Here is a 25,312-nt window from a genome sequence, read left to right as displayed (position 1 = left end):
ATGGGGCCCCTGTGTCCTTGCCCAAACTCAAAAAAGCCTATGAAAAAGGTACCAGGGGCATCTCATGGGGCCCCCTACTGACCCCGGGCAGTGCCCGAGTTTCCAAATGGTCAGTCCGCCCCTGTCTACATGTAATATTCTGCCCCCGTTGTGTTTAGCTGGTTAATGGGCATGAAGCAGGAGGGAGGGAGTGGATTGTCATTTATCACTGTGTATATGCCCACGTGTGACTCTATAGTCACATGGGCCGCTCGGATGTGATAAGGAGTATAGAATAGAATAGAATAGAAACTCATTGAAAACTGAGCATGTGCAGGGTTGCCAACACTTTCCTGCAAAATCCCTAGCTGCATTGGGGACTTGGACAAAAGGGGGAGATAAAACAGGCAGGATCAACCAGGTTTTTTGCAGAATACAGAAAATAAATCTCACAGTGAATGAGCGGGTATGAACAGCATGCAAGGCAGCATTTTTCCATAGTTTTTATGACGTGGGTTTAGCAACACTTTAAGAATTAAAAAAAATGTTCTAGAGAAGACTTCATAGTTCAGGTTAACCATTTGCAGTATTGATGACTGCAGAGGGGGCTGCAATAAGAAATGCCTTAAAAGAGCATTTAGGAAATTCAAACTCAGAATGCGGGAATTGCTTATTCATGCATCTAAGAGATCTCAGCCAATGAATACCACCCATCCTTTACCCATTTTTCTCAGCATCACAAGCAAGTGGCAGACATTTTACACAAGCATTTACACCTATTAAGGGAAGATCTGGTGGTAGCTAAATACATAGGTGATAGGCCCCAAGTCACATTTAAACAAGCTAGGTCATTGCATGAGTATCTTATGCATAGTCACCTTAAAAATAAAATTCCCCATACTATTTGGTGACATGGAACCTTTGCTTGTGGGAGGTGTAATCTTTGTAACTGGATTCTCACAGCTAGCAGCCTATCTCTCCCTAATGGGAAGTCTTGGAGCCCATGGGTTGCCATTATTTGTCACATGACAGGAGCGGTTTACTACCTGCAACGCTCATGTATAGCGTTCTATGAGGGCAAAACGAAACGTTTTTTGGAAGCAGATCAGGGATCATATATACCTGATACGCAGTGGTAAGATGGTGACTTTTGTGAGTCCTCACGTTGGCTTGTTTAACAGTTTTGACCCAAGTGTTATCAGTTTTTTTGCCCCTGAACATGTGAAGGGGGGGGGGGGGTTAGTGGAATAAACAATCTCCTTCAGCTGGAGACTAAGGTGATCTTTCATCTGGAGGTGACCAAATTACCAGGCATTGATGAAAACATTAGCTTCAAGTCCTTCTTATAAGTGCTTCCTCACCTGTACACTGATATAGGTCACTGTCCACAATTTTTATTTTCATTTTCATAGTTTATCATATATTTTGTTTTGTTCAGTAATTTGAATTTCATTTGTATATTATGATACAAATAAGATTTTGGTATGCAGCTGTATACAGTGGAGGGGTTTCTGTATATTTCTTTATATATTTTTTGGAGATGTTACATCTGGGTTGCATTGGTTGCTGTTGCCTAGGTGGGCATATGGATGTGTGAGCCTCGCTTTTTATAATTAGAACTAGTTTGTTATATTGGATCCTAGTGGTGCACTGAAATGAAAATTCTGGTACCGAAAATTCAAAATGCACTTGGCCGAAAACTGAAATGCGCAGTTTTTAAAAATGAATATATATTTTTTGGGGGAAAAATACATGGATTAAAAAGAAACAAACAAAAAAAAACAATATATACCACAATTCTTTTGTAAAATATGAAAGAGGATGTTACGGCGAGTAAATAGATACAAAACATGTCACGCTTTAAAAATGCGCACACTCGTGGAATGGCGTGAAACTGCAGTACTTAAAAATCTCCATGTGTGATGCTTTAAAAATGTCCATAGGTTAGCAGTGTAAAGTTACGGAGGAGGTCTAGTGCTAGGATTATTGCTCTAGCTCTGACGTTTGTGGCGATACCTCACATGTGTGGTTTTAACACCGTTTACATATGTGGGCATGGCCTATGTATGCGCTCACCACTACGTGAGAGCACGGGGGGGACGGGGGCACTTTAAACTTTTTTTTCATTTATTTAATTTTTTTGTTTTGTTTAGTTTTTTTTTCACTGTCCCTTTAAAAAAAATATTAATCACTTTTATTCCTATCACAAGGAATGCATGCATCCCTTGTAATAGAAATAGTTAGTGACTGGTCCTCTTTATGGAGAGATATGGGGTCAATAAGACCCCACCCGAAAGGGGTGTTTTGAGCCACCAAAATCTCGGTGCATCCCTATTGGATCCACCTGTACTATTGTGTATTCAATATTTCTTTTTTTTGGGGGGGGGCGCCTTGTTTTCAACCCTATGAAACTGTGGTGAGAGAACAGGTGACATTCAGTTTAGTCAGTATCCTCTGCCGGTACACTATAGTTTATTTGATCCTTTAACTGTTTCTTTGATATGCCCAAGTGGGTACATCTTGATGACCAGTAACTTTGAGGAGGTACCTCATTGCTTAGCCGCCCAACATACAGGCAGGGCGGTACAGCGGAGGTCATCCAGATGAGACAAGTTAGTTGTACCTTGTTTGGTCCATTCATGTGTTCTTTTTATCCTTATTTCACTAACGTTTATACGTATGCCAAACACCATATACAGTGGGGATCGAAAGTTTGGGCACCCCAGCTAAAACTTTGTATTAATGTGCATAAAGAAGCCAAGGAAAGATGGAAAAATCTCCAAAAGGCATCAAATTACAGATTAGACATTCTTATAATATGTCAACAAAAGGTAGATTTTATTTCCATCATTTACACTTTCAAAATAAAAGAAAACAAAAAAATGGCGTCTGCAAAAGTTTGGGCACCCTGCAGAATTTATAGCATGCACTGCCCCCTTTGCAAAGCTGAGACCTGCCAGTGTCATGGATTGTTCTCAATCATCGTCTGGGAAGACCAGGTGATGTCAAGCTCAAAGGTTTTAAATGCTCATCTGACCTTGCCCCAACAATCAGCACCATGGGTTCTTCTAAGCAGTTGTCTAGAAAACTGAAACTGAAAATAGTTGACGCTCACAAAGCTGGAGAAGGCTATAAGAAGATAGCAAAGCGTTTTCAGATGTCAATATCCTCTGTTCGGAATGGAATTAAGAAATGGCAGTCATCAGGAACAGTGGAAGTTAAAGCAAGATCTGGAAGACCAAGAAAAATATCAGACAGAACAGCTCGCAGGATTGTGAGAAAAACAATTCAAAACCCACGTTTGACTGCACGATCCCTCCAGAAAGATCTGGCAGACACTGGAGTTGTGGTACACTATTCCACTATAAAGAGATACTTGTACAAATATGGTCTTCATGGAAGAGTCATCAGAAGAAAACCTCTTCTATGTCCTCACCACAAAAATCATCGTTTGAACTTTGCAAATGAACATATAGACAAGCCTGATGCATTTGGGAAACAAGTTCTGTGGACCGATGAGGTTAAAATTGAACTTTTTAGCCGGAATGAGCAAAGGTGCGTTTGGAGAAGAAGGGGCACAGAATTTAATGAAAAGAACCTCTGTCCAACTGTTAAGCATGGGGTTGGATCAATCATGCTTTGGGGTTGTGTTGCAGCCAGTGGCACAGGGTACATCTCACGAGTAGAAGATAAAATGGATTCAATAAAATTTCAGCAAATTTTGGATGGTAACTTGATGCCATCTGTGAAAAAGCTGAAGTTAAAGAGAGGATGGCTTCTACAAATGGATAATGATCCTAAACACACCTCGAAATCCACGGGGGATTACATCAAGAGGCGTAAACTGAAGGTTTTGCCATGGCCTTCACAATCTCCTGACCTCAACATAATTGAAAATCTATGGATAGACCTTAAAAGAGCAGTGCGTGACAGACAGCCCAGAAATCTCAAAGAACTGGAAGACTTTTGTAAGGAAGAATGGGCAAAGATACCTCAAACAAGAATTGAAAGACTTGGCTGGCTACAAAAAGCGTTTACAAGCTGTGATACTTGCCAAAGGGGGCAGTGCAAGATATTAACTCTGCAGGGTGCCCAAACTTTTGCAGACGCCATTTTTTTTTTTCCAGTTATTTTGAAAGTGTAAATGATGGAAATAAAATCTAACTTTTGTTGACATATTATAAGAATGTCTAATCTGTAATTTGATGCCTTTTGGAGATTTTTCCATCTTTCCTTGGCTTCTTTATGCACATTAATACAAATTTTTAGCTGGGGTGCCCAAACTTTCGATCCCAACTGTATGTGCTTTTATTTCTTTTTCTGTAATTGAAAACCACAAATAAAGATTATACAAGAAAAAAAACTGTGTATTCAGTACACTGATTGAGTGCCATACATGTGTAAAAATATTTCCCAGAGACGGGCTATATGTAGATCAAGTGTGGACTTTTTAGGTTAGTGTTTTCCTGTCTAGGGGTGAGCTTATATTGTTTATACTGGTTGTTTACATCATGTGCATTTCATTTTTTTATTATTCATTGTTATACAGGGCCTTGAAAAAGTGTTCATACCCCTTGAAATGTCAATTTACAACCAAAAACGTAAATGTATTTTATTGGGATTTTATGTGATAGACCAACACAAAGTGGCACATAATTGTGAAGTGGAAGGAAAATAATAAATGGTTTTCAAAATTTTTTACAAATAAATATGTGAAAAGTGTGGTGCATTTGTTTTCAGCCCCCCGGAGTCAATACTTTGCAGAACCACCTTTCACTGCAATTACAGCTGCAAGTCTTTTTGGGTGTCTCTCTACCAGCTTTGCACATCTAAAGTGAAATTTTTGCCCATTCTTCTTTGCAAAATAGATCAAGCTCTGTCTGATTGGATGGAGAGCATCCAGCAATTTCCAAGTCTTGCCACAGATTCTCAATTGGATTTAGGTTTGGACTTTGACTGGGCGATTCTAACACATGAATATGCTTTGATCTAAACCATTCCATTGTAGCTCTGGCTGTATGTTTAGGGTTGTCGTCCTGCTGGAAGGTGAACCCCCCTGTATTTGGATCCATCCATTTTCCCATCAACTCTGACCAGCTTCCCTGTCCCTGCTGAAGAAAAGCATCCCCACAACATGATGCTGCCACCACCATGTTTCACAGTGGGGATGGTGTGTTCAGAATGATGTGCAGTGTTAGTTTTCCGCCACACATAGCGTTTTGCATTTAGGCCAAAAGGTTAAAATTTTGGTCTCAGCTGACCAGAGCACCTTCTTCCATATGTTTGCTGTGTCCGCCACAGGGCTTCTCACAAACTACAAATGGGACTTCTAATGGCTTTCTTTCAACAATGGCTTTCTTCTTGCCACTCTTCCATAAAGACCAGATTTGTGGAGTACACGACTAATAGGTGTCCTGTAGACAGATTCTTCCACCTGAGCTGTGGATCTCTGCAGCTCCTTCAGAGTTACCATGGGCCTACTGGCTGCTTCTCTGATTAATGCTCTCCTTGCCTGGCCTGTAAGTGTAGGTGGATAGCCTTGTCTTGGTAGGTTTGCAGTTGCGCCATACTCTCTCCATTTTCGGATGATGGATTGAACAGTGCTCTGTGAGATGTTCAAAGCTTGGGATTTTTTTTTATTATAACCTAATCCTGCTTTAAACGTCTCTACAACTTTATCCCTGACCTGTCTGGTGTGTACCTTGGCGTTCATGTTTGTTTACTAATGTTCTCTAACAAACCTCTGAGGGCTTCACAGAACAGCTGTATTTATACTGAGCTTAAATTACACACAGGTGGACTCTATTTACTAATTAGGTGACTTCTGAAGGAAATTGGTTCCACAAAATTTTAGTTAGAGGTATCAGAGTAAAGGGGACTGAATACAAATGCACACCACACTTTTCAGATATTTGCAAAAAATGTTGAAAACTTATTATCAATTTTCCTTACACGTCACAATTATGTGCCACTTTGTGTTGGTCTATCACATAAAATCCCAATAAAATATATTTATGTTTTTGGTTGTAACATGACAAAATGTGAAAATTTCAAGGGGTACGAATACGTCTTCAAGGCACTGTATTTATTTCAATGAAATGACATCAGATGTAAGTATCGTGCACTCACCACCGCCGGACCTCTCAAAATGGCGCTCCCACGTCACTTCCGATTCTGGCTCCTAACATCACTTCCGGTCACCGCACAGCCTCACTGTGACGCGTTTTGTCACTTTCGTCATAGGGATGGCTGTATGGCGCGGCAACTCTCTCTATATACCCTCCTCATTGCCGCCATTGCTCAGTCTTTATCATTGGGTGGAAAGCTCTCATAGCCCGCCCATTTAAACGGATATCTCACCGCATATTATTAAGACCAAATCCAGTTAATATATTTTAACTCCTCTTTACCCAGGAGTTAATCTTTAAAAGGAAACTCCTATAACGGGATAAATGCTAAATGTAATATATAACTGCCCTATATTCTACTTAGAGGCAATAAGGGGACATACACAGTGATTACAGTCACTAAAAATTTTAGCAGTCAAAGCACAAATCATAAAACATTTCAATGTAAACTGAATACACATAAACTCAAAAAATATATATGGAAAAATAAGTAACATAAAATCAAATTTAAAATACATACTCTTCCCTCTAAAACTAGCCTACGGCCAAATTCCCATTTTGTTTCTAAAAGTCACTAATATAACAATTAATATCCAGCTCAATATTTAAGCCACCAGATGCCGTACAGCCATCCCTATGACTAAATTGGAAGAAACGAAACGCCTCAGTGAGGCTATGTGGCTACCGGAAGTGACATTAGGAGCCGGAAGTGACACGGGAGCACCATTCTGAGAGGTCCAGCGGTGGTGAGAGCACAATACTTACATCTGATGTCATTTTATTGTAATATATGAATTCTTTCATTTATATTTTGAGAGTAGCTTTTTAAACTTTTTGAACAAAATGGAGAGTATTGGTTACTGTACCATTGGAGTAGATCTTTTACTTTTTCATGATGATACCTGATGGAGAGGAGTAAGGAGGTTTTTTGAAGTCTAAAGAAGTTTACATGACGGTACTACAATTGGAGATTTAACAAACGATACAACTATGAGAGTGGGAGGCATGTGGATCTGGTGAGTGCATATCTGAAAGGGAAGGCTGTCTCACAAGCACGTGGTGATTTTGGTTTGGGATACCAAGTAACAGGAAGATTAAAACACTGGAAGTGACATCCACATGATATAATGAACTTTATTATTTCACAGTAGTGGATTGATTTATATTATAAGATTGTTAAATTGTAGTTTTCTTTCACTATTCATTATATCTCTGTAGAAGGTGTTTTGTGTATTGTTCACAGTGCCACTGCTGTATGCAATTTGTGTTATTATTCTCAGCTATTGTTTTTTAAGGTGGCAGAAGTGTTTGACAGTTACTTATCATTGTTAATTATCATAAGGAAGAGATCATTTAATTTACAGGGTTTTTATTACCAGGGGTGGACTGACAACTCATGGGGCCCCTGTGTCCTTGCCCAAACTCAAAAACGTCTATGAAAAAGGTACCAGGGGCATCTCATGGGGCCCCCTACTGACCCCGGGCCCTTGGGCAGTGCCCACGTTTCCTAATGGTCGGTCGGCCCCTGTTTAATACTGACTGTATTTGTTTTGTCCCCCTGGGTGGAGATGTGGAGCTGGTTATGCAGGGCGCCCTGGCACAGTCTGGGGGCGCAGGGGACCCTGGCACAGTCTGGGGGCGCAGGGGACCCTGGCACAGTCTGGGGGCGCAGGGGACCCTGGCACAGTCTGGGGGCGCAGGGGACCCTGGCACAGTCTGGGGGCGCAGGGGACCCTGGCACAGTCTGGGGGCGCAGGGGACTCTGGCACAGTCTGGGGGCGCAGGGGACTCTGGCACAGTCTGGGGGCACAGTCTGGGGGCGCAGGGGACCCTGGCACAGTCTGGGGGCGCAGGGGACTCTGGCACAGTCTGGGGGCACAGTCTGGGGGCGCAGGGGACTCTGGCACAGTCTGGGGGCGCAGGGGACCCTGGCACAGTCTGGGGGCGCAGGGGACCCTGGCACAGTCTGGGGGCGCAGGGGACTCTGGCACAGTCTGGGGGCGCAGGGGACTCTGGCACAGTCTGGGGGCGCAGGGGACTCTGGCACAGTCTGGGGGCGCAGGGGACTCTGGCACAGTCTGGGGGTGCAGGGGACTCTGGCACAGTCTGGGGGCACAGTCTGGGGGCGCAGGGGACTCTGGCACAGTCTGGGGGCGCAGGGGACCCTGGCACAGTCTGGGGGCGCAGGGGACCCTGGCACAGTCTGGGGGCGCAGGGGACCCTGGCACAGTCTGGGGGCGCAGGGGACTCTGGCACAGTCTGGGGGCGCAGGGGACTCTGGCACAGTCTGGGGGCGCAGGGGACTCTGGCACAGTCTGGGGGCGCAGGGGACTCTGGCACAGTCTGGGGGCGCAGGGGACTCTGGCACAGTCTGGGGGCGCAGGGGACTCTGGCACAGTCTGGGGGCGCAGGGGACTCTGGCACAGTCTGGGGGCGCAGGGGACTCAGTGACAGGGAGGAAGGAGATGGGTGACGGTGAGGTGGACACGGGGTACCGTCTGGCAGTGTGTGGCCCTCACATGGGACCCCCCAGCCCCTTCCCCGGGTGTGTACCTTGTTGGAGAGGCTGACCCGGGCCCCGCTCCTGCGGGCGGACAGGACGAACTCACTGGCATCATCCAGGAACCGGTCCAGCCCCGGACAGTCCTCCACCTCCTCCCCCGCCGGGAGCCCGAAGTAATTGTGCACAGTGGTGAGGAGGAAACGTTTCCTCGGGTCCCCGGGTCCGGCCGGCATGTTCCCCGCACTCCACACACACCTCACTCCCAGGCAGCAGCTTGTTGAAGGGCCGCTACCATAGCAACGCGGCCATAAACGCCACAGCTCGGAGAAACGCCGCGTCCCTACGTGCGCGCTCACGGAACCCCGAGCAGGCGCAATGCTGTACTCTGTTCCTTGGAGCAGGCAGAGCCATGGAGGAATCTGCACCCTACAGGGGGAAGTGTAGAGGGGCAGTCATAGGGAGGCTCAGGGATCGCCACTGCAATGCTAGTTGTCTGGCTGCTATTGTGACCCTACATGAAAGCAGTGTGTGTGTATGAGGATGGTGATACGTATTGAAGGCGGAGGATCAGTATGACAGCCGGCATTTCCTCAGACGTCAGCCCCTATGAGCCTCTCATGACTGCTAGATTAACAAATGTGCAGATTAAACGTCCCTGTATTAGAGGTGTCAGTGTAACGAGAATGAACAATCGGCACAAGGGACAGAGCGTTCATTCAGCAGGATGTGTCCCTTGTGCTGATTCCTCTTTTAGTGAAAATCTTCCCCCAACCCACAGCTGTCGCATTCCGACTCCTTGGGTTCATAGAATGAATAGGCATTCACAGGCTCGCCGCAAGAAACTGCAACTATGCCCGCCCTTTCTGCTCAGCTCCTCCAATCACAGAGGCCAGATTACATCTATGAATTATACAGGAGCCATGAATAGAGGGGGCAGGGCTATCAATCATCCACCCCTCCTCCAATCATAAAGGCCATATTACATCTATGAATTATACAGGAGCCATGACTAGAGGGGGCGAGAATATCAATCATCCACCCCTCCTCCAATCATAAAAGCCATATTACATCTATGAATTATACAGAATCCATGAACAGAGGGTGCGGGGCTATAAATAATCCACCCCTTCTCCATCAGGCTGAAAAATCTGGCTGAAAAAAGACAAAAGTCCATCCAGTTCAACCATTAAAAAAAAAGTTATAATCCTACACCCACAGTTGATCCAGAGGAAGGCAAAAAAACTCAGCAAAGCATGATCCAATTTGCTCCTGCAGGGGAAAATATTCCTTTCTGATCCCCTGAGAGGCAATCAGATGTTCCCTGGATCAACTTTACCTATAAATGTTAGTATCCAGTAATATTCTGTGTATCTAGGAAACAATCCAGGACTTTTTTAAAGCAATCCACTGAGCTGGTCAGAACCAACTCTTGAGGGAGTCTATTCCACATTTTCACAGCTCTCACTGTGAAGAACCCTTTCCGTGCTTGGAGATTAAATTTCTTTTCCTCCAGACGTAAAGAGTGCCCCCTTGTCCTCTGTGATGACCTCAGGGTGAATAACTCTACACCGAGTTCACTATATGAACCACTGATGTATTTATACATGGTGATCATATCCCCCCTTAATCTCCTCTTCTGAAGAGAGAATAAATTCAGTTCCTCTAATCTTTCCTCATAGCTGAGCTCCTCCATGCCTCTTATCAGTTTGGTTGCCCTTCTCTGTATTTTCTCCAGTTCCCCAATGTTCTTTTTGTGAATTGGTGCCCAAAACTGACCTGCATATTTCAGATTACATCTCCCAATAATTATACAGGATCCATGAACAGAGGGGGCGGAGCTATAAATCATCCACCCCCTCCTTCATTCATAGAGGCCATATTACATCTTCTATGAATTACACAGGATCCATGAATAGAGGGGTCATAACTATCAATCATCCACTCCTCCTCCATTCATAGATTCATTCATTCACGGTGGCTGTAGTACAGCTTCTATGAAGGAAGAGCTGGGTGCAAAAGAAGGCGTAGTTGTATTCTTTATGAGAGCCTGTGACAGCCCATTAGTTGTATTAACTCCCACAGCACCTGAAGATTACAGCAGCAGGGGTGGGGTGGCATGGATAGAGCAAAATTACTACTAAAAGAATCAGCACAAGGGACACGTCCTACTGTCCCTTGTGCTCATTTTTCTGTGTTTTTTTTATGTACGTTATGTCCCTTGTGCTCATTTTTCTGTTATATTCGGTAAGTTATGTCCCTTGTGCTCATTTTTCTGTTTTATTTTGTAAGTTATGCCCCTTGTGCTCATTTTCCTTTTATATTCTGTAAGCTATGCCCCTTTTGCTCATTTTTCAGGGGGGTATGCAAGTTATGTCCATTGTGCTCATTTTTCTGTTTGTTTTCTATAAGTTATGTCCCTTGTGCTCATTTTTCAGTTTTTCTATGTAAGCTACGTCCCTTGTGATCATTTTTATGTCTTATTATGTAAGTTATGTCCCTTGTGTCCATTTTTCTGTTTTATTATGTAAGTTATGTCCCTTATGCTCATTTTTCTTTTTTATTATGTACATTATGTCCCTTGTGTTAATTTTTGTTTTTTTTATGTAAGCTACATCCCTTATGCTCATTTTTCTGTTTGTTTTCTGTAAGCTGCAGCACTTGTGCTCATTTTTCTGTTTTGTATGTAAGTTCTATCCCTTGTTCTTATTTTTATGTAAGCTACGTCCCTTGTGCTCATTTTTCTGTTTTATTATGTAAGCTACATCCCTTGTGATAAGGGTGAGAAGACAGAGAGCAGGCAGGTAGGGGCATTTTATTGCAGCAGAGACGGTACGTGACTCTTCTGCAATCAAAGCCTGTCTGCTCTCTGTTTCATACAGCAGAACTTCAGTTCCACTATAACAGGCATTGCATTAAGGCAACCATTTATTGGCAAGGGCTGGTAACACACCAGAAATGGGGAATGAGTTCTTTCTGGCAGCTCCCTACACCTCAATGCATGTTAGTTGGTTGTGCTGCAAGACCTGTCTGTCGAATGGAGCATTGAGGTGTCCTTTAGAATGAATGGCACCGTACGACATCAATGCATGTGTACTGCAGCACAACTGTTAATCGGCTCTTATACTTACCTCTCTGACAGCCCGTGTCTAATACCTTCCCTTTGTTCCAGGGCTGTCTCCTCCATACGTCTCCTCAGCATTCTGCACTGTTGCGATTGAGCGTGCACCTGTTCTCCCGCGGTGCACTGTGATCCCTTTGTCTGATCCATATACAATATCAGTACAGGAGGGACATGCTGGTGATATAGAGGTCATAGCATGGAACCTCAGCACTTAGGGACAGGGCTTAGAAGATGGAACCACAGCAGGAAGGGTGAGAGGATAGAACCACAGCATCCCAGGGATCAGAGTCAGAAGATTGAGCCACAGAGGCAGGTGTCAGAGGATAGAACCACACTGCTCAGAGGTAGGTATCAGAAGATGGAACCACAGCGATAGGGATCAGAGGATGGAACCACAGCGATAGGGGTCAGAGGATTAAACCACAGCGATAGGGGTCAGAGGATGGAACCACAGCGATAGGGATAAGAGGATGGAACCACAGCGATAGGGGTCAGAGGATGGAAGCACAGCGATAGGGGTCAGAGGATGGAAGCACAGCGATAGGGATCAGAGCATGGAGTCACAGCGATAGGGGTCAGAGGATGGAGCCACAGCGATAGGGATCAGAGGATGGAGCCACAGTGATAGGGATCAGAGGATGGAGCCACAGCGATCGGGATCAGAGGATGGAGCCACAGCGATAGGGGTCAGAGGATGGAGCCACAGTGATAGGGATCAGAGGATGGAGCCACAGCGATCGGGATCAGAGGATGGAGCCACAGCGATAGGGGTCAGAGGATGGAGTCACAGCGACAGGGGTCAGAGGATGGAACCACAGCGATAGGGATCAGGGGATGGAACCACAGCGATAGGGATCAGAGGATGGAACCACAGCGATAGGGATCAGAGGATGGAACCAGAGCGATAGGGGTCAGAGGATGGAAGCACAGCGATAGGGATCAGAGGATGGAAGCACAGCGATAGGGATCAGAGGATGGAACCACAGCGATAGGGATCAGAGGATGGAACCACAGCGATAGGGATCAGAGGATGGAACCAGAGCGATAGGGGTCAGAGGATGGAAGCACAGCGATAGGGATCAGAGGATGGAAGCACAGCGATAGGGATCAGAGGATGGAAGCACAGCGATAGGGATCAGAGGATGGAGCCACAATGTTCAGCAGTGTGGTGTGAACAAGCTGTCAGTATGGCATTATGGCGTGATGTGGTGTCATACCTTTTGATTGGCTCCCTAACACATCTTGCCAACACAGACACACGTAGCAGACTTTTTGGCAGGACACATCTACTGACAAGGTGCGTTGCGGTGTCATTCAGTCGCATTTAGCATGCGTTGCTGCAGTATGACATAATATGCAACTGCTGGTTTGAATGAGCCCCTAGGCCTTGCCTACCCTTGCTTTCCGAAGAGCGATCTCCATTCGGCCTGCTCCTCAGAGAACATTTGACAGATGGTGAGGAGGCCTTGTATTCCCTCACCGCCTGCTTTAACCACCTAAATGCCAGACTACCACGCAGAAACCAATCGCGTTGATCACGGCCGCGGGGCAGATGCAGCGCAGCCTCATTAATTTGTATGGGTCTCTTCAGGCAGGACCTGCAGAGCACAACAGGGACTACAATTCCTGCTGCTTCATGTGAACACCCCCGCTGTTAGTCCAAGTAAAGGGTTGTTGAGGGGTGGTAAAAATGTGCCTCCACTGCAAGGTTTTACCACTCCCCAGCCACTAGTATGAATGAGGTTAGAGTGTACAACAGGCAGAAGTACAGAAGAGACCTGGCAGGGTCAGCAGGTTTGCCCTCAGTAGACATGTATAACAAGTGTTTTCAGTGGCACATTTACCAGCCCAGAGTGCAGAGCAGGGGAAGCTGACTGGTGGGTGTACTACAAAGCAGACATTTCTAGGGCTGTGTGTGTCCCGGTACCTATCCCCCCTCCCTATGAGGTGACCGGCACTCTCAGCACACAGTCACTGCACACGCCAGGAGAGTCGCTCCGCGTTACGTCATCAGCGTGTGCGGAGGACGTCAGTGCGGCGACGTTATCATCTGTAGACCGGCCGTTGTAGCGGACTGAGCTCCTGTCTGAGCCGCTGCAGAGAGAGCCGGAGGAGAGAGGTAACAATGGAGGGAGCCCGGGGAGGGAAGGGAGCCATGACTGAGCAACATTACAGCCTGGTGGGGAGGGTGTGCACCGTGACCAGGACACCTCCATACTGCGTGCCGGCATATGTGTGCCCCATTGCTGGGTGATCCCTGTAGCTGACAGGCACCAGGCCGGGTCACGCCAACAGTCCTGACTGTGATAGATTATATACTGCCCTAGAGCTATCAATCAGCCCCATTGCTGGCTGGATGAGTGAGCCACCGATCCCTCCATGGTGAAAACACTGCGAAATGGCATTGCCACGGCGAGGGGGGACGAGGCGTGGATGGCGGCGAGGGGGGACGAGGCGTGGATGGCGGCGAGGGGGGACGAGGCGTGGATGGCGGCGAGGGGGGACGAGGCGTGGATGGCAGCGAGGGGGGACGAGGCGTGGAAGGCGGCAAGGTGGGGACGAGGAGTGGATGGCGGCGAGGGGCCACGAGGCGTGGAAGGCGGCGTGAGGTGGGGACGAGGCGTGGATGGCGGCGAGGGGCCACGAGGCGTGGAAGGCGGCGTGAGGTGGGGACGAGGCGTGGATGGCGGCGAGGGGCCACGAGGCATGGAAGGCGGCGTGAGGTGGGGACGAGGCGTAAAAGGTGGCGAGGGGCCACAAGGCGTGGAAGGTGGCGTGAGGTGGGGACGAGGCGTGGAAGGCGGCGAGGTGGGGACGAGGCGTGGAAGGCGGCGAGGTGGGGACGAGGCGTGGAAGGCGGCGAGGTGGGGACGAGGCGTGGAAGGCGGCGAGGTGGGGACGAGGCGTGGAGGGCGGCGAGGTGGGGACGAGGCGGCGAGGTGGGGACGAGGCGTGGATGGCGGCGAGGGGGGACGAGGCGTGGATGGCGGCGAGGTGGGGACGAGGCGTGGATGGCGGCAAGGGGCCACGAGGCGTGGAAGGCGGCGTGAGGTGGGGACGAGGCGTGGATGGCGGCGAGGGGCCACGAGGCGTGGAAGGCGGCGAGAGGTGGGGACGAGGCGTGGAAGGCGGCGAGAGGTGGGGACGAGGCGTGGAAGGCGGCGAGAGGTGGGGACGAGGCGTGGAAGGCGGCGAGAGGTGGGGACGAGGCGTGGAAGGCGGCGTGAGGTGGGGACGAGGCGTGGAAGGCGGCGTGAGGTGGGGACGAGGCGTGGAAGGCGGCGTGAGGTGGGGACGGTGCGGGGGGGTGGAAGGCGATGAGGGGGAGGCGTGGAAGGTGGCAAGGGGGGAGAGGTGTGGATGGTGGAGAGGCATGGACGAGGCCTGGATAGCGGCAAGGGGGTTTGAGGCATGGAAGGTGGCGAGGGGGGGGGGGTGGAATGCGATGAGGGGGTGTTTGTTAGGCGGCAAGGGCGGAGGGAGGTGTGGAGAGGCCTGGAAGGCAGAGAGGGGGGATGAGGCGTGGAAGGAGGCGACGGCGGGGGACGTGGTGGGGGGTGAGTTGTGGAAATGGTGACCAGTAAGGGGGTGTATAGATGTGGAAGGAGGCGAGGGGGGGCAAGGCATGGAATGCAATGCGTAATCCTCATAACAATCCTGACACTGGCTGTCACCAACAAATTGATTGCCATTCCTACATGACTCTTGAAGCGGAACTAAACCCATCAATTTAAGTTTTAAAAAACAGTCACAATCCAGGAATGGTAACTGTCACAGTTGCTTGTGCTCTCAGCCAAACTGTCAAACCATCAAATGTCTGGTGTCATAACTGATCACATGTGCAGCACCATGACGAGTGCAGATCAGAGGCCAAGATGGCAGCTTCCTTGGCTACACTATAGAAACTCAGTCCAGATGCGTTCCGGATGCTTTTTTTGCATGCGTGTTTTTGGCGCGTTCTGGTGCGTTTTTGAGGCATTCCAGTTCATTTTTTTCTCCTCTTTTTCTTCAGATTAAATAGGGACATGCTTTCCAGTGTGTTCCGATGTGTTTTACCGCGTTCCAGTACAGTTCTGTACAGAAACAATTCAGCCTGTTCTACTTTTTTTTCTGCTCCCGGAATGCGCTGGAACTGCAAGCACTGATGTGAACTATGGCATTGAAAACCACATAAACTACTTTCTGTGCGCTTTGGATACAGAAATAACACAAATGAAACTCGTAGTGTGTCCTGGCCCTGAAGGATGTCATACACTGTACAATCTCCTTTAGATTTACCAGAACTGTAATAAGAGGATCCACCTAATCTCTCCAATCATGCAGGCCCTTGCACTACAGAATTGTTTTTAGATCAGAAGGAGATTGTACAATCAGATTGTATAGTGTCTTGCAAGCTTCAAGCAGAACTAAACCCTCCTCTCCTTTTCAGCCAAGAAATCTAACCCGCTCCCCTGTATCAGTCAGTACACTGCAGAATAGAGGAGGTTGTGCCAGCAACAGACAGGTCATTGAATTCTATGGATGATGTCACCACTCCAGGCTTTACTAGCTGTTGTCAGAGTGCTCTCCCCTGCAGCAGCCGCTGGCTGACACTGGGGTTTGTGTTACCAGACTGCAGTGGCCTGAAAATAAGGGAAGTATACATATCGTTCTTACTCAGGTTAGTAAGCATAGGTGTTAGGAGGGAAGAGGAGACCGATTTAGGAGTAGTTAGGGCTACCCCACAACTCCACTTTAAATATTGTTAATGTATGGGCAAGATCAAAATTGATGTGTACGATGTCGACTTTCACTAGCATTAGGACTACAGTTTTTCTCCGTTTTTTTACCCTGTAGTATAGTTTTATTACCTGTTAATTACGTGTCCGCAGCCAAAAGTGCTTGCAAGGGGCACATGAGCATCAGAACTGGACCACAGAGCAATGGAAGAAGGTTTTCATTTACATCATGTGGATGGACAGGTGCATAGATGGCACCAGGATGAATGGGAAGTCCAGTCCATGGAGGCCCCACCATGCAACATACAGGACTTAAAGGATCTGCTACTGGTGGCTTGGTGCCAGATACCACAGCATACCTTCAGAAGTTCAGTGGCATCCATGCCTTGACAGATCAGGGTCTTTTGGCTGCAAAAGAGATACCTACACCTAATTATCTGGGTCGTCCTAATGTTATGGCTGATCATTTTGTCACACACCCCCAAGACAGATTTCAGAGTATTCATGAGCCTGTTAATGATTTTCAGGGTGTGTGTTGTATTGTCCCAATCCCTGTACAGTTTGGTGGACATGTAATTGTGGAGGAAAATATCAATAAGTTTGTGAAATTCCTATTCCGAATAATATTCTTACAGTGGTGGCCCTTTTACCCCATAGAGGAGGCAGAGCAGTGGTATGGATTATATATTTCCAGGAGTTGTGATTTAACTAGTTCCAGACTTTGGACATGCTACACACTTCCAAAAATGGTCATTGTACACAGGATGTGAACGTTTCTGCCCTGCTCTCCTCTCCCAATACACAGCGATTCGGCTCTGCATATTAAGGCCAGATTAACCAGTTGCCGCCTGGCCTATAGCCATATTATTATTACACAGGATTTATATAGCGCCAACAGTTTGCTCAGCGCTTTACAATATAACGGGAGACAATACAGCAATGATACAGTTCAAAACAAGAGGGATTTGAAGGCCCTGCTCCTTGGAGCTTACAATCTAGGAATGGCGGCCGGGCGAGCAGCTCATCCCTCCGGGTGGATACCATATGGCATCCTTTCCGGAATGTTCATTGCGCGTGCCCACAGGGCTGCACTGTAGCGAGATCTGTCACCGGCCGTGTACCTCGGACATGGCCGATGACAGATCTGTGTACTGGCCCCATTGCCAGTAGCATGTGACCTAATGTGACCAATCACTGCAGGTCACATGGCAATTGTATACACTGGATGGCTTCCTTTCATGCCATTCATTGTATACAAGCGTGTCTAGCTGTGAATGGTCACAGCGATCACATACGCAAGCTGGGCCAATCACTGCCCAACTGTGTCATGTGATTAGCCATACCCGACAAAAAATTACAGCTTCAAAAAACTCGCCATGCCTTTTATGAAATACGTCGGACTGGCTACTCTGCAAAAAGGGGTCATTTGGAGGATATCTGTACTGTTCTGACATTCTTAAACCTCAAGAAATTAGATTGGCCGTCAGTACTTCAGGATTGATCAATATTCAGATATATACCATAGTTTGTGAACTCTATAACTTTCCTACAAACTAAATAAATACTGATTTGGGTTATTTTCATCAAAGACATGTAGCAGAATACATCTTGGCCTAAATTTATAAAGAACTATTTATTTGCAAACTTTTATAACAGAAACAAAGAAACGTGGGGGTTTTTTTCTATATATTTTTTTTTTTTAATTTAGCAAAACCTAAAAACCCCAGCAGTGACTAAAGACCACCAAAAGAAAGCTCTACTTGTGTGAAGAAAATGATAACATTTTAGCTTGTGTACAATGTTGTATGACCGCGCAATTGTCATTTAAAGTGTGGCAGCGATGAAACCTGAAAATTGGCCTGGGCAGGAAGGGGGTAAAAGTGCCCGGTATAGAAGTGGTTAATGTGTGCATAGAGAAGGTCTGAGAAGCTGCAGCTGGTGAAATAAAGAAATAAAAATAGCAGTCAGGCAATGTTTATCAACAATGTGCCTTGATCCTATATAAAGATACATATTGTTACTTTTGTATCTATTCTGTTCATTCATCTGCAGATCGCAGGGATAGACTTCAATCTGCAGATTTCAGTTAAAGCAACCTGACAAGTGTAAAAAAAAAAAAAAAATTTGTTTTTTTGCGGGGTTTTTTTCATTAAAATATGTTTGTTTAACCCCTTTTTAACCCTTAGTTTGCGCTAATCAGCTGCAGTGATCTCTTTATCCATTCAATTATTATTTTCCTGCTAACTTTTTTTTTTTTTCTATTTTATTATCCATAAATGTTTAAACTTTTTTTTTTTTTTAATTATGATTTGTTAATAACTTTTGCACATTTTAACATATATTTACACTTTTCACATTTAGGGTCAGTTCACACCACAAAAACACACTCCAGATGCTTTCTGGATAAGTTTTTACTTACATTTCACACCACACTTCATTCTGGTGCATTTATGGGAGTGTTTTTTCTGTGTTCCGGTACAGTTCTGTGTAGAAAGAAATTCAGCATTTTCTTTTTTTTTTTTTCTGCACCAGAAACTGACTGTATTGGTGTAAACAACCCTAGCAGGGGCAGACTGACCATTTGGAAACTTGGGCACTGCCCGAGGGCCCATGGTCAGTAGGGGCCCCCATGAGATGCCCCGGGTACCTTTTTCATAGGCTTTTTTGAGTTTAGGCAAGGGCACAGGGGCCCCATGATCCCCTATTGCCTGGGGGCCCCATGAGTTGTCAGTCCACCCCTGAACCCTAGTTCACAGCAGTACAGTCAGTTCTAGTCAGTTTCTGGTTCATGCATTTTTGATGCAGAAAAAAAATCGCACTGGACTGCATCTGGTGTGGACCAGCCCAAAGCACAAAATTAAAAAAGAAAAACAATTTGTTAATAACTTTGTAATGCTTTGCATCAGAATGATAATTTTAGTGTCATTTTAAACAGGACAAATTAAAAAAATGTGAATTTTTTTTAATTTTTTATCTGCAGTCATACTATTTTTTAATTTAACACTGGTCACAAAAAAGTGTATTTTGTTTGGCTTTGTTACATGTAATTGTCTAAGGATTGCGGGGAAAAAAAAAAAAAGGTTGTAAGACCATTATGAAAAAAGACTGTAAAAGAAAAAAAAAAAGATATAAGTATTACGTGATCTAAGTAATGACAGTTATCGCCGAATAGACATGTCCATAGCAGAATTGTAAAAATTGCTCTGGTCTGTAGGGGTGAACAGGTGTGAGAGGTGAAGCGGTTAAACACAAGGTCTGTGTATTTATTGGTTTTTTTTTTTTTCTCGTGACCAATTCCACTCAAATCTGATCAATTATGTCACCAGTGGCAAGATTTTCCTGGTGTAGTTTGTTTCCTTCACATTCTACATGGCAGCAGCTAAATTCTCAAGTTTTTTTTTTTTTTTTTTTTCTCACTTTACATTTTGCAGTCTCCATCATGGGAGACATGAATATGCTTTACAGCGGCCACAATATATGTGCAGGTGTAAGAATCTCGCCATTTTAAATTCTGGCATGTCATTTAGCATTCTAGCATCCATGCAAAAATGATGGAGCCTTCCATTGGATCATCATCAGGTCGTGTATTTCACAGCAGTGACAGGACATGCAACAGTTTATATTTTCCTCCACCTTGTTAATTCTCTCACAATAATTGCTTTTTTTTTCCCCAGTGTCTAGAGTGTGTTTCGATATTCATCTTATAACAATATGTCTGTGAAAAAAAAGAGAAAATCCACTGCCGAGGAAGTGAATGTGAAGAAATGTAGAATTACAAGGTAACTGTAATAACATTCTTGTGGGGGTATTTGCTGGGAGCAAAAAATATTCCCATGGGCAACAAGTTTTAAAAGGCTAAAAATCTATGCGGCTTACAGCCAAAGTTTAAGAAAACTATAGATAATAAGAAAAGAGCTTTTATAAAATATAAAAATTAAGGAACACTATCATCCTTTAAACATTACAAAGAATATAACAGAATATGCAAAAAGGAAATAAAGGCCGCAAAAATTGAAAACAAATGACATATTGCAAAAGGTAGCAGGACCAACCCCCAAAACATTCTTCAAATATATTAATAGTAAAAAGGTCCAGTTCGAGCATGTAGGCCCTTTACAAAATAATCTAGAGTGGGTGACTGGGGACAAAGAGAAGGCAAATTTATTAAATACCTTCTTCAGCTCTATGTATACAAAGGAGCATGGGGGAGCTCTTGTCCATAATGGGCATGGTATTGACACAGCTCCAGATGATCCACATTGGTTCACAATTGATATGATCCAGAAATATTTAGACAGAATAAAGGTGAATAAATCACTTGGACCGGATGGCATGCACCCACGGGTCCTGAAAGAATTGAGCTCTGTCATTTCAAAGCCATTGTTTCTTTTAGGGACTCTTTAATGACTGGCATAGTACCACTGGATTGGCGTAAGGCCAATGTGGTGCCAATATTTAAAAAGGGGTCCAAATCTTTACCAAGTAATTATAGACCTGTTAGTTTACCATCTATAGTTGGGAAGATACTGGAGAGTTTAATAAAAGACCACATAGATGAGTTCTTGCTGGAAAAAAATAATTAAGCAACAGACAGCATGGATTCATGAAAGACAGAAGTTGTCAAACAAATCTGATTTCTTTTTATGAGGAGGTGAGCAAAACCTTGGACAGAGGGGTGGCAGCGGACGTAGTATACTTGGACAGAGGGGTGGTGGTCGGTGTGGTATACTTGGATTTTGCAAAAGCGTTTGACACAGTTCCCCACACACGGCTAATGTGTAAGGTAAAGTCTACAGGCTTGGAAATATCCGTATGTAAATGGAGAACTGGCTAAAATATTGTATTCTGAGAGTAGTGGTTAATGATTCATACTCTGAATGGTCTAGGGTTGTCAGTGGTGTACCCCAAGGTTCAGTGTTGGGACCCTTACTTTTTATTATATTTATAAACAATATAGGGTCTGAAATTAAAAATCCCGTTTCAGTCTTTGCAGATGACACCAAGCTGTGCAGTGGAATAATGTCCTTACAGGATGTCTCCAATTTGCAAGCCGACCTCAATGCACTGTTTTAATTGGGCAACTATGTGGCAAATGAGGTTTAATGTTGACAAGTAAGAATATGCATGCGTCATACATACTAGGGGGGGTACAACTGGGGGAATAAATGGTGGAGAAGGATCTGGGAGTTCTGGTAGATCACAAGCTTAATAATGGCATGCAATGCCAAGCTCCGGTTTCTAAAGCGAGCAAAATCCTCTCTTGTATTAAGTGGTAAAGACACCAGAGAGAGAGATATCATATTACCCCGGTGCAAATCGTTAGTAATACCTCATCTGGAATATACAGTTCACTTTTGGGCACCAATTCACAAAAAGAACATTGGGGAACTGGAGAAAGTACAGAGAAGGGCAACCAAACTGATACGAGGCATGAAGGAGATCAGCTATGAGGAAAGATTAGAGGAACTGAATTTATTCTCTCTTTAGAAGTTGAGATTAAGGGGTTGGTTCTGGCCAGCTCAGTGGATTGCTTTAAAAAAGGCCTGGATTCTTTCTTGGATACACAGAATATAACTGGTTACTAATATTTATAGGTAATATTAGTAACCAGTTCAGGGAATATCCGATTTACCTCTTAGGGATCAGGAAGGATTTTTTTCCCCTGCAGGAGCCATTTGGATCACGCTTTGCTGGGTTTTTTGTTTTCCTCTGGATCAACTGCATGAGGATTCTAACTTTTTTTTTTTTTTTTTTTTTTTCAATGGTTGAACTGGATGGACTTTTTTTTTTTTTTTTCTGCCAGACTAACTATGTAAAATGACTTGATTACCCCATCCACACACTTAATGTGGGTAGAGGAATCCTCCCAGCTGTGCTATTGTATTCTGTCGATGGGGGGCCTTTCCCACTGTCAGAATACAGTGATCAGCACTGCAGGTTATAGCCAATTGGTAGATTGACTTTTAAACAACCACCCTGCCTATACAAATATAGAAATTCTGCCGGTTTCTGCTCATCTGGCCGAATTTCGATCCATGTATGGATAAAGTAAGCTATTTGATGCGTCATTATAAGGCATTTGCACCACTCCCCTCACAGCGCAAACTCACACCCATGGTATAACGCAGCCACTGGTGTGAACGAGCTTAGGCTTCAATGGCATTTTAAGACTTAAAGCTCATTAGATAAATAAAGCCTCTAGCCTTTATGTACTTATGGTCATATCTAACCATGATAACATGATTGGAAACCAGTCTGTTCCTGGTCATCAGTGGGGCCTGGAAGTGACAACCAGGATAATGAAGACACCAGCTTCGCAAAGTGTCAGCTTTTAGCCCTCAAATGGAGTCTTAAAAATGCTCTCGTGCTCTCCACCCCCCTCCCAACACCTATGCTGACTAACCTGTGTAAGAAAGATGTATATACTTACTTATTTTCAGCCCACTTCAGACCGGTCATGTGATCCCCTGTATCAGCCTGTTGAGGCTGCAGGGGAGAAAAGAGCACTCAACAACAGTTGGTAAAGCATGGAGTGGTGACATCACCCATAGGCTTCCTTGGCCCATCCGTTGTCTGTGCTCTATCTTCTCCCCTGCAGCCATCGCTGACTGACACGGGAGACGAATCCTGTAACAGAACAGAGCAGGCTAAACATAGGTATGTATACACAGGTCTGTATAGGTTTGGAGGCATTTTTTAAAACTAGTCAGATTTATTCTGGAATTCTACTTTAATGTATCCACAGATGCATATTATGGACAGGAAGGGGTAAACACTGTAGCTTGGATGATTGTTCTGATGCTGCAATGCATCAGCAGCAGCACCCTTAGAGTATGTTCTGCTGTGTGAACAGATCCATTCATCCACAGGGAAAAATAAAGCCAGTTAGATTTGTTCAAAATGTCTTCATAGAAGAAGAGTGTGTAAACCATATCTACAGGGCACAGCTCATTGACCCTTAGAAATCTTCTCAGACTGCATTGTTTTTACTGTGTCTGAGGTCTAGTTTGAGAGCCCCCTTATTCATGTGCTTTATCTGTCTATCAAATCTTTTAATGTATTTTTTTTTCTCCCCACAGCTATTGCAGGACACAGACAGCCAGTAGAATAATAAATGAAGACTTGTTTTCAAGCAAAAAGTGCCTGGCTTGGTTTTATGAGTATGCAGGTGGGTACTGAACAGATTGGGCCCTCTTTACTGCTTAGACTCTTGTATTTGTTTTTTTGCCATACACATAATAAACGTACTGTGCGACATTTGAATATAACAATCCGTACATTACAACTTGCTTAAGCCATCTTACACAGAAGTCTGAAATAGCATAGCATGTGTGCAGTTGCATACAGAAGTACTTTATCTTGTAGTCAGCTGCTGGAATTGCTGTTCAGATTATACATACAATTACCGTATTCTTTATGTTTGTATGCCATCAATCTATATATAAAGTAGAACAGTGTAAATTCAATAAACAATAGGCAAATATACAACAAAAAACAAATATTTGGAGTGCTTCATATCGCTTTTGTGTATCAGCCAAAAACCAGATCACATCTTCCCAATCTTTAACAACCACTATTATATATTCTAAATCCAAACGAAAATGTGTTAACCTATTCCTGTTTTTTTAGCGTTAATAAGCCTGTCAGTAGCCCCCCTTTGTGTTTATGGGGTGTATGTGATGAGACTAATGGAGAGGTAATACCTCCATCAACCTCTTCTATCCCACCCCCATAGTGTTTAGCAATATGAGGAGGAGGGAGGGGGAGTGTCATTTACAACTATGTACACATCCGCATGTGTGACTCTGTAGTCACATGGGTTGCACAGATAAAATAAAGAAGGAAATTAACAGCTTAGATGGGAAGTGAAACTGCTCAGTATATGTCCATAGTTGTCTACAGGATCTCAGGCTGCAGCGGGGAAACAGACAAGGAGGGAGGCACAGTGTACAGCAGGATTTTTTGCAGTCTACAGAAAACAAATTCTTTAGTGGATGAGTGAGGATGAACACAATGTGATATAGCATGTATAGACTGTTTCTGATGATTTGGGTTTAATGACACTTTAAGTCCTGTGTTCACAAAAACTAAGCAGATTGCATGGGCTGGGTTAGAGGCAGTATACATATCACATAACATGAAAACTAAAAGGTTTGCTATAATGTCAATACCTGGCTGCAGCCAACAACAGGCAGCAGGGAAGGCCAGCTTTTTGCTCCAGAACACAAAAAGGTCGCATTTTTTAGTGTTACTAATGTCTTATGGGTTTTTTTTTTAAATAATAAACATGTCTATACTTGCCTGTTCTGTGTAATGGTTTTGCACACAGCAGACCGGATCCTCCTTCTCTCATGTCCCCGTCCTGCGCTCCAGGCCCCTCCCTCCTGTCGGATGCCCCCACAGCAAGTGTGCTTCCGAGCCATGGCTCTGTGTGTCCACTCACACACAGAGCTGCTGCTCAGCCCCCTCCTAATTGGCTCACTGGCTGTGATTGACAGAAGCTAGTGCCAATGACGGCCAATCAGAAATGTGAGTCCCCGGAGAACAGAGGCTTTCATGGATATTGCTGGATCAGGATTGGGCTCGGGTAAGCATTACAGGGACTGCCACATATAGAAGGGTTTTTTTTTTTTTTTTTTTTCAAGGTAAAAATCCTTGAGCCTTTAGACCCACTTTAATGTTTTAATGCAGTTTACAAAGAAGAATGGGCAACCATATTACATCAGAGCGGAGGATAGAATAGTCAGAACCTCCTCCTTCGCGCTCACACAGCACACTCAATCCTCCACCCACATCATTGGGAACACCCTGGACCTCGTCTTCTCCCACCTCTGTACCCTCAACCAGTTCTCTAACACCCCCT

The 25,312-nt window shown here is 44.9% G+C and overlaps 2 protein-coding genes across 4 annotated transcripts in view; one reads left to right on the top strand and one right to left on the bottom strand.

Annotated features, from left to right (window-relative positions):
• Window positions 1–8,933, bottom strand: part of DYNC2H1 (dynein cytoplasmic 2 heavy chain 1) — a 597,118-nt gene extending 588,185 nt beyond the window's left edge. For 2 of the 3 annotated variants that reach the window (XM_089687277.1, XM_089687278.1), the window contains exon 1: window positions 8,661–8,932. In XM_089687277.1, coding sequence (XP_089543403.1) covers window positions 8,661–8,843 — 183 coding nt within the window. In that variant the 5' untranslated portion in view covers window positions 8,844–8,932. Of the gene's footprint in view, window positions 1–8,660 lie in introns of all 3 variants that reach the window. The other variant, XM_089687276.1, reaches the window with a different exon arrangement.
• A 4,788-nt stretch (window positions 8,934–13,721) lies between these two features.
• The window catches only part of DCUN1D5 (defective in cullin neddylation 1 domain containing 5), a 34,427-nt gene continuing 22,836 nt past the window's right edge, over window positions 13,722–25,312 (top strand). The window contains exons 1-3 of the mRNA XM_089687275.1: window positions 13,722–13,850; window positions 20,124–20,228; window positions 23,529–23,617. Of these exons, the coding sequence (XP_089543401.1) occupies window positions 20,161–20,228; window positions 23,529–23,617 (157 nt within the window). The 5' untranslated portion in view covers window positions 13,722–13,850; window positions 20,124–20,160. The remainder of the gene's footprint in view (window positions 13,851–20,123; window positions 20,229–23,528; window positions 23,618–25,312) is intronic.

Source organism: Staurois parvus, unplaced genomic scaffold (assembly GCF_062004578.1).
Source record: "Staurois parvus isolate SC_StPar_1 unplaced genomic scaffold, SC_StPar_1.0 ptg000422l, whole genome shotgun sequence".
Taxonomy (NCBI): domain Eukaryota; kingdom Metazoa; phylum Chordata; class Amphibia; order Anura; family Ranidae; genus Staurois; species Staurois parvus.
This window is presented reverse-complemented; position numbering and strand designations above follow the sequence as displayed.